The following is a 9,788-nucleotide window of genomic DNA, read 5'->3' on the forward strand; positions in this document are numbered from 1 at the left end:
AAGCGTGCAAGTAAAATCCTCCACGTGTCTTTGCTTACAATTTCACGTTCCATCATACGCCAAACTGCACAAAGATTCATTCTTTCTCACAAGGGGCCAAGGTCCCTATAGATTCTTGCAAAATAAATGGTTCACACATTGCCATATAATCAATTTTACTAATTATTTTTATTTTACAAAAAAAAAAACAAAAATTTTCCCTCCTCATATATTCTTTTAATTTCACATAAAAATATCCCAAATCCACTATTTCAGTTTTTATTTTGATCCATTATTTGGTCAGTTCTTGATTTTTCTGTAAAAAAAAATGGCTCAATTGTTGTCACCTGTTTGTACAGATTCACTAAAATTACAGAACACAGTTCAGTGTTTCTATACAAGAAGTAAAGTTCCAATTTTGGGTAATAATTTTAGCTCAATGGGTGTTTTTGGAAAGAAGAGAGGAGGATTAGGGAGGATTAAAGTTGCTTATCAAGATTCTGCTGCTGCATCTGAGGAAATTGCTGATGATTTTTATGCTGTTTTGGGTTTGGTAATTTACAACTTTTTTTTTTTTTTTTTTGCATTTTACTTGTCAAAGATCAAATTTTTATTGCTGCTTGGTGTATGGGGTAAGGTCATTTGAAGCTGTTTTTTTGCTTTTCATGTTGTAGTTTCTGTTTTTGTGATTACTTGCAATGAATTTCTCAGTAAAGAGGTAATTCATTTATGTAGTAATTTTTGTGTAAGTTGTATAATGTTCGGTAGATAGTTAGGAAGTAAGTTATTCACGTAAAAAATAATATGATATTTTTGTGTAAGTTGTATAATGTTATGTAGCTAGTTAGGAAGTAAGTTATTCACGTAAAAAATGATACGATATTTTTGTGTAAGTTGTATAATGTTCGGTAGCTAGTTTGGAAGTAAATTATTCATGTAAAAAATGATATGATATTTTTGTGTAAGTTGTATAATGTTCGGTAGCTTGTTAGTAAGTAAGTTATTCATGTGAAAATTGATATGATGCAAGGCTTGCAATTTAGAAACTCGCATAACTAATACATGTATAAGTTATGAGGGAATTGGTAATAATCTTATGCGGGGAGAAGATGGAATAATTAATACGTGCATAATTTTAATCAGCTACCAAGCATCATTAATATTATTAAGGAAGATACACCATGAGTTTATAGTAACAAAAAAATATCAGTTGTTTGTACTTTATCAAGATTCAAGAAGCTCGATTTGCAGGAATCTAGAGGCGGATCTAGGATTTAAAGTTTATGAGATCCTATAATAACCTCAAGTTAACATATAATAACAATTGATTTCATGATAAAATATTTACAGATATTTAGTGTATTATTAGATTTATGTAAACCCCTAGATCACACTTAAATCCGCCCGGTGCAGGACATGAAAATGCACATTTCTAGCATAATTTTGTATGTTTTGTTTTTCTCTTGTCTGTTTCCTTTTCTGTGTTTTTTTGGTCATGCTAAAGGATACCTCGTTAACTTATAATGTCCATTATGTTGCTAGCTTCCTGATGCTACACCTGCTCAAATAAAGAAGGCATACTATAGTTGCATGAAAGCTTGCCATCCAGATTTGAGTGGTGATGATCCCGAGACCACAAATTTTTGCATGTTTATCAATGAGGTCTATGAGGTAGGTGCTTCACAATTTGACAATCCATGTGTTTTTTCTGGAACTTCAATTTCTAATCATTATAATACTGTAGATTCTTAGTGATCCAGTGCAAAGGAGAGTTTATGATGAGATCCATGGGTACACAGCCACAGCAATTAACCCTTTCCTGAGCGATTCATCGCCGAAAGATCATGTATTTGTTGACGAGTTTAGCTGCATAGGTATTATAGTCTCACATTTTATTTGTTTGTTAATCTTTTTTTGTTCCACTTCATATCTTTTTCAAGTAGCTGTCCTTTTTGTACTTCCAGTTAAAATATGTCGATAGTTAATCATAATCTATTAGTTAACTTGTTGGTTAACTATATTTTGAAACACACATCTTCCATAGTTTCAGTTTCCTTTTTCCTGATGCTGAATTCTTAAAGGCCGTGTTTGTACTAATTAAAGAAGCTAGTTGTCATCTGATCACCTCCAACTCATTTGTGTTCACCAAATCATGCTTTTTTACAAGGCTAGAAAGCGAGAATGTTTCACGTCACAATGTGTATGAATGCTTAAAGTATATATAAAGAAGTTCATAGCTTTTGTATAGTCTAAGTGCAAAGCATTGTACTTCCAGTTCTAATTTTTTTCCGAAATTTGTTGAACTATGTTACGGATGTTTTGTCAATTCATTGAAATAAAAAAACATTGCAGCTCATTCTTGAAAAAATATGATTTAGAACACATCTCTCTCCTTCACAGGCTGCAAAAATTGTGCCAATGTTTGCTCAAAAGTGTTTGGGATTGAGGAAGACTTTGGAAGAGCTAGAGTTTACGATCAATGTGGACACCCTGATTTAATTCAACAAGCTATAGATAGCTGGTAGGTTCTTGCTTCATAGATGTAGTTGCTTGTTTCGAACTTATATATCCGTTCTGGTAATGACCTAATATAATTTTGCACTGAAAAGTTTCAAGTAAGAAAAGACATATAGTCATTATTTCCTTTCTGGTCTCTCAATGTGGTAAAACCACGATATATAGCAAATAAATTTGCAAAAATGATATTGCAGATTGGCAATTGAAGTGCAATGCCGGAGCTTATATATGTGATGCATTTCCTATGTTATCATGTTTCGTTCATTTGTTTTATCATGCTGCTACGAGATCTTTCAACTATCATATTCTTGCTCTATCAGATGCTTATGACACACACTAAGTGTGACTAAAAAACAATTTGAGACTTGAGTCACTAGAGTATAGTTCAACTGTGTATCTCCTTTAGACCGCAATGTTTATTCTAGCTATTTCCCCTCCCATAAGTAGTTATAAGCTGGTCAAATAAGCTTGAACTTTAGCAGAGTATGGAAGAATGTCATTTGTGATAGACTGATGTAAGTAAGTTTGCTTCAACTTCTGGGAATACCTGCATTATTAGTTTTAACAAAGATTCTTATGCTGTATTAAGGCTACATTTCCAAAAGGAGAGGAAAGGAAACTTGATTTATGTCTTATCATCTGATGACTTTGAGTTCATCTTGGAAAAAAATTACATACTCCCTCCGTTTCAATTTGGTTATTTGGTTTTAACTTGTACTTCTGCTATATCCATCTCACGGGATTTGTAGGATCAAATGATATAGCTAGTCAAATCACTAGTTCTTTCTCTTTGCAGCCCAGTGGATTGCATACATTGGACTTCTGCTGCACAGCTGTCTTTGCTTGAGGATGAAATGCGAAGAATAGAAAGAGTAAACGTGAGCTACATTTCTCATTTATCTTGGTGATTTATGTCCATCACTTATGCAGTTTATATTCCTTTTTGCTGCTCTAAAATGCTCGACGACTTCACGAGTTGTTGCCAGATCAATTCTAAGTTTATGCTTTTTGCTGAATATTCCGGATGCCAATAACCTAATACATCCATGTAATACTATGGATATCAATAACCTAATAATCCATGTAGTACTTTGGATATCAATAACCTAAATTTATGCTTTTTGCTGACTGAACTTACCTAATCACCTAACAGTTCTATAAACAGGAAATAAGAGATCATCTCACTCAACTCTATGTGACCAAAAAAATTGTAGTATTCAAAATACCTTGCATTCTCCTTAAAGTGTAGTAAACTGCCTTTAACTAATCAGGCAGGCCAAGGGTTAGAAGAGTATGCGACATACTACTCCTTTGTAGAGTTCTAAGTTGGTGGCCTAATAAATGGAATATGATCTTCCATCTACAGGAAGGATAACACATTCACTAGCTGTGGAGAAATGCTTTGATGTACTGGTTTCAATTAAATATAGATTCTACTTGCTTCTTGTCGTGTTTGGTGATGGTATTCTGTGATCCATCTAGATTATCCAAATATTTGCTTCCGTTTGAGTTAACAAGTTTCAAATGACTCTATCAACTAAAAAACATATGCTGCTAGCTAAACTTCACAAATTCCTTAATCTTGTTTGATCTTCTTTTTAGCTTGGTATTGAGTATAACGTGTGTATTTCATGTGTCAATAGGTTGCCTTGATGCTATCAGGAATGGGCAGTGGAGCCATGGATGTATTCAGAATGGTAAACCCTAATTCCATTTTTTTTGTCTCTTTTGTCCGTATGAGTTTAATGTCTAGTTGATGTTATCATGATATTTTGTCCTTGAGATGTCCATAATTTTGTTGTAGCTTACAGTGTTCCACATGTTATCTACAACTATTCTGTTATTTTATTTTTTCGAGACCACCATTAGTTCTGTTTCTTCATTTGGACTTCTAAGTGAAATGATGGTTTGTGCACACTCTCGGAATGATTTGTACAGTTGCTGAATTAGCAAGTCATTATTTTTAAGAAATGTTCTGATAGTGAAGCTCTTTGCATATAAAGTTCAGCTAATGATTTTCTCTTCTCCAATTCCCTTCGCGCATTTGAATTATGTCAAAATACTTTATGATGCAGGCGAGCACGCGGTGGGAAAAACGACAATCTAAAGTTCTGGTATGAACTCTTGGCTCAAGTGTTTAAATATACGTCTACCAACCTTATTATATTCATCGTTCAGTTAGCTTGTTTTGCTTATGTGCAAATTGAAGCGCTTGTTGACAATATTTAGGACAGTGGTATTTTATATATGCCATAGCGCACATGGTACGTGTTGCAAATGGTTTACTTTTATGCATGTTCCAGATTTCAATTGGCTTTTCATGCCTTAAGAAGTTTTAAGTTCTAGTAAATTTACGCATGGTGCTGCAGTTTCCTCTATTTGTTGTTCATTTTTGTCTCCTTTTGAGCAGAGAAATTTCTATGACATTAGATATTGCTTCGGATATTGTTAGTTAACGGTAGAGGGATACATAAAGTTGTTTCTATACGGGATATTTTTCTCGATTTTCCTCCTATTGATAGTTGTAGCATTGTGATTAGATAGAAAACTTGTATGACATGTAAGTTACTGCAGGAACAAGCTAAAGTCAGAATGATGAAGAAGAAAAATTCTGAGAAAACTGAATCATACTGGGATAACCTATGGGGCGATCGTAAAGACTACACAAAGACAGGTAGGAAAAACAAGCCTAGATAAACTTGCTAATGCATATTATCCATGTAACCTCATTTGATTTGGTTTCTACAGAGGAGGAAGTGGAAGATAGATCAAAACGAGCTGCAGCAGCTGCTCGCAAATGGAGAGAGTACTCAAGGAGAGGTGCTGACAAACCTCCTACCTTTAAACTTCCCGAGGCCATCTCTAATGACAATTGACATATACTTCCTAACCGACTTTGCAGTGCACGGTACATGCATCTCACCTTTGTAAAATATGGTACATTTAGATATAGTATATTCATGATAGTCATGGTTCCTCCCCATATCGATGTAATTATATAGCTAAAATTGACCTCGGGTACATCTATCTGTATGTAAGATCATTCATAATTCAATAAAAGTTGTATGGAGAAAACAATTATTCAACCTGTGTATTCGTCGTTTGATATTCATGATTGATGGTTCTATCTGATTACCTAAGAGTGCATTTGAATGAGATCTTCCATTTTAGCACCAGAAGTGGGAAAAATCCCCTGTGAGTTGTGACAACACAATATTATCTGTTACCTCTGGGATTTGATAACTGAATAGTACAAAGGAAATTCATTTGTGTCATGAATAAGTACTTATATTAGTCTGCAGTAAGCTAATAGTGTTCTCCATAACCCCGTATTTGCATCGATCCTCTTGTTTCACCAGCAGAGGCAGAGTCATGATTAGGAGTTTGGAGGCGTATTTGCATTGATCCTCTTGTTTCACGCGCAGAGGCGTGGGTTTCGAAAACCACAACTCTAGCATGAAAAGTACATTGATGCACATTTGACATGATAATTGATTGTATATTTTCAGCCCTACTCTTCTGCTATACCTTAAAAAAAGCCTTAGTTTCTGTATGAACTTGACTTTTTTGCATAGAAAACAAAAGTTGGTAATGGTGAGAATAATATATGTACCTTCTGATTATTCTATATTTTTTTCACATGTTTTTCAAATCTAATTTCTCTTCACTGTTATTATGTTATTGACTTTGGTAAGCATATATTATAAGAAAAATTCATCCATAATCTTTGCATGACCATTATTTTAATCAATGTTTGTTACATCATATTCTATTATTCTCCATGTAAACAATAGTAAGTTGACTATTGTATACTCCTAGTTGATGTTTGGCAACTATTTTCAATATTGTCATCATAATTCATACTCTCTTTTGGTGTTTCTTAGTGTGTGGGGGGTTGGGGTTGGGGGTTATAACTATATTTTTGTTATCATAATGTGTTAAAGCCTCTTCTTCCGATTTTTGAACGGAATTTAAGTTATATATACAGACTTTTATTCGTAGGTCATCAAAAATCAAAGTATATTCTTTTTTACACTATGATCCTTATCATTTTTTATGCCTATGTTTGGTGAAGCTTTTTTATCTTCAAATATCGTTAGTGTATATAAACAGTAATTTGGCACCACTATTGTTAATTTACTCCAATCATTATCCAGTTAGTTGGAAATCAAAGTCACTTTCATATATGTTAATTTACTTTTACTTAAAACCGCACTTGTCATGATTTAAACATATGACATACATTATTCGCTTTGTCTCAATAAATTTTAGAATTTATCTCTCGAGTTATATCATCATCGATGATTTCAATGTAAGATAACAAATCAATCTAGTAAATAAAAAGCTTTCTATGATTAATTGGAAAAAATTTAGCCAAAACAAATATTTACAGTTAGATCAATAAAAGAAAAGGTAATCCCATTTCATCTTCTTGAAGATATTTCTTGGTTTCAAACTCGGAGTTCGATGCTCGTACTGGGGTTCTAATTAAATTCAAATGGCGCTGAGGGCAATACTCAACCAAAACTTTTTTTCGTATCCAGGACTCGAACCCGAGTTACTATCTAACAGTAGAAGCAACAGTATGAGCCCAAAACTTCAACTGATGTTTAATTTCCATTTCATTTCCAAAATCTGAATCAAACTTCCAAATTTTCAATGAATTTTTTTTCCAGTCCTCCATTTTTTTCTGTTCTTCCCAAACACCCCATGCTTCTGAAAGATGAGGCCTAGAAACTCCACTTTCATCATTTTCATCAAAACCCCTTTCATTTTCCATTCCTAGTCTTTTCAATCCAGGAATTATTGAAACCAAATTTGAATCTTTATCTTTCTCTGAAAACTCAAATCCAAGATCCATAAACCCTTTTAGCTCTTCAAATTCCAGCTCTGATAAACTTTTACTGTTATTACTCTTCTTCTTTCTGCTTCTGCAATTTGCTCTGTTTTTAACAGCTGCTTCAGGGGAAGATTTGAGTTCATTGTATTCTTTACCAGACAGAATTGGCTGAAGTTTAGCTTCAAGAACAGATTTTGGAGATGGGGATTGTGATTTCTCGGAAATAGAATCAAAGATGTAATCTTTAGAGCTTAAACAGAGGTCACTTTGAGATCTGACCATAAAAGTTGGAGTTTTTGAAAGTTTTGGGGTTTCTTCAAGAATTGGGGTTGTTGTAGAAAAGGGGCGTTTGGGTTTGAGAATTTGATATTCAAACCAGTGAAAATCAAAGAGGTTAAGGAATTCTTCAACGTCCATTAATGGAGGCTCAAAGGAGGAAAAAGATTTGTGGGGGTTTAGAGATAGGTTTTACAAGTTGATGAAATGGTAAAATTTCTAGTGGGGAACATTATATAAAGGGTATCTTTTTTTTTTTTTGTTTTTTTGGGAAAAAAATACAAACTTTTGCAAATTGCAATTATGCTCACTTTATTAAAGTAAAATCCACATTTTCCCGGAGCGTGGCCTGGTGATTAATGAAGAGATTGAGAACTCGTTTTAGGTTCAAAATTTAACAAAGATAAAAAAAATAAAAACACTAGGTGATTTTTTCTATTTGTTTTAGCCTTGTTGGATAGGATTACCTGATTCCTATTGCTGGTGTCTCTTGAAATTGATTGAAGTGCACGAAAGTTGACTCGTAAGTCACAGTCATAAAAAAAATCCTACCGTTTCTATTACACACAATTTTTTGGGATGTTTGGTAACGTAAATATAATAATAATAATAATAATATTGAATATGTTGTATTAGTAATGTTCGAAATTGTTATGTTGATAATTTTTTATTGATGGTTGAGCTTGTTGTTGTATTAATAAAGAAATCGAACAACAATAGTTAATAATATTGAAATATGGAGTATTTATTAATGTTCGATATTTGTTATGATGCGATATATTCAAATTGATCAGTATTATGCTATGTAGAATACGCATACCTACTTATATAATTATATACAAATTTAAGTATTTATTTGTTCACGTACAAAATCAAAAAATATGTATGAATATCAATTTAAAGAGCCGTTTATGTATTATTAAGTTTTGATGATTTCAAAGGGATTGTGGCGCGGGAGTAGGTAAGGAAAGAGTTCATCCACATATTTAACTTTTTTTCATCACTAATAGATCATTTGATTGGTGTTATTTGAAGTGGATAAATCTTTTGAAAGAAATAAAAAAATCCACATAATTTGTAAATATATTTTTTAATTTCCCATTCAGATATTGATATTACAATTTATACGGAGGAGGATTCTATTTGAGAGGAATCATTTTCTATCAAGGATTTTTCTATTTTTAAGGCTCAAATCTGTGATTCATAATTATGAAAGAAATAGTCATATCCATCGCAACGTATCTTTTGGTGATATTTATAGAGATGATATCCAATAGTTTCTTTTTTCTTCCAAATAAAGATTTGTTTTATAACTAAAATAATTCATTTTACTGCTCAAACGGTTAAATATACTATGACCTATCTTTGATCTTATATGTATACTATAAAGCTGCACAAAAAAGTAATGTAAACACTTCTTTTCTCATTTTAGTAATAATATTTTCTTCGTTTAATTATAAAAAATAATAGAAATTTCTGTAATTATAAATCATTTTATTAAGAATAAATAGAATATTTTTTAGTTAATTGATATTTAATATAAAAATATATATATTACTTAGTAATATTTTGGTCTCTAAACCGATTCTTGTTTAGTCCTTAGCATGTTTGACTAAACATATTTAACTTTACACGAATAAAAATATATATATATTTTTGATCTTTTTAGGTAAGAATGATATTCAATATTTAGAATGTTTTAAAAGGTATATATTGCCTTCTAAGAGTTAAATATACAAGTTTCACATATATACTACATAAACTTTTTATACTTCAAAATAGATTCGATTATTCATACGAAAAAGGATATATATATATATATATATATATATATATATATATATATATATATAAAATCAAATATCACGAAAACTAAAATCAGATCTTTTTTATTAGACTAGATAATTAACCTATCGTAAATGTTGGTGATGATTATCGCGATGAATTATAAAATTTTTAATTATCAAATTAAAACTAGCAAGTAAGATTCCAAATTGGGAGTTTGTGAAAATTTGTTAAAACAATGTACTACTAGGAATATTTTATTATTAACAGCAATTAACAAACAACTAATATGATTAGAATATAATTTTCTTCTTTGTTATTATCAAATACAATGCATGAAAAGCATGCCGTATGTCAATTATTGTCATGGAATAAGTCTTTAATTTACATT

The 9,788-nt window shown here is 31.8% G+C and overlaps 2 protein-coding genes across 2 annotated transcripts; one reads left to right on the forward strand and one right to left on the reverse strand.

Moving 5' to 3' along the window:
• The first annotated feature begins 194 nt into the window (after positions 1–194).
• LOC101268200 (DNAJ heat shock N-terminal domain-containing protein) lies at positions 195–5,582 on the forward strand. The gene is made up of 9 exons (NM_001330699.1): positions 195–532; positions 1,522–1,650; positions 1,724–1,853; positions 2,380–2,500; positions 3,293–3,374; positions 4,140–4,193; positions 4,572–4,610; positions 5,071–5,170; positions 5,245–5,582. Exons 1-9 carry the CDS (start codon positions 308–310, stop codon positions 5,370–5,372), a joined length of 1,008 nt encoding a protein of 335 aa, NP_001317628.1. The 5' UTR covers positions 195–307; the 3' UTR covers positions 5,373–5,582.
• A 1,245-nt stretch (positions 5,583–6,827) lies between these two features.
• LOC101267910 (uncharacterized) lies at positions 6,828–7,892 on the reverse strand. Its single transcript, XM_004243222.5, has one exon. It carries the CDS (start codon positions 7,751–7,753, stop codon positions 7,058–7,060), a length of 696 nt encoding a protein of 231 aa, XP_004243270.1. The 5' UTR covers positions 7,754–7,892; the 3' UTR covers positions 6,828–7,057.
• Between the last annotated feature and the right edge of the window lie 1,896 nt (positions 7,893–9,788).

The sequence above is a fragment of the Solanum lycopersicum genome, chromosome 7, assembly GCF_036512215.1.
Source record: "Solanum lycopersicum chromosome 7, SLM_r2.1".
Lineage (NCBI taxonomy): Eukaryota > Viridiplantae > Streptophyta > Magnoliopsida > Solanales > Solanaceae > Solanum > Solanum lycopersicum.

What these genes read in the sequence shown, in the direction of transcription:
- LOC101268200 (NM_001330699.1), top strand. Translation starts at nt 308, where the DNA reads ATGGCTCAATTGTTGTCACCTGTTTGTACAGATTCACTAAAATTACAG. An exon ending in TTTATGCTGTTTTGGGTTTG is followed by an intron (nt 533 to 1,521) that starts GTAATTTACAAC and finishes TTATGTTGCTAG; the next exon opens with CTTCCTGATGCTACACCTGC. An exon ending in TTATCAATGAGGTCTATGAG is followed by an intron (nt 1,651 to 1,723) that starts GTAGGTGCTTCA and finishes ATAATACTGTAG; the next exon opens with ATTCTTAGTGATCCAGTGCA.
- LOC101267910 (XM_004243222.5), bottom strand. Translation starts at nt 7,753, where the DNA reads ATGGACGTTGAAGAATTCCTTAACCTCTTTGATTTTCACTGGTTTGAA.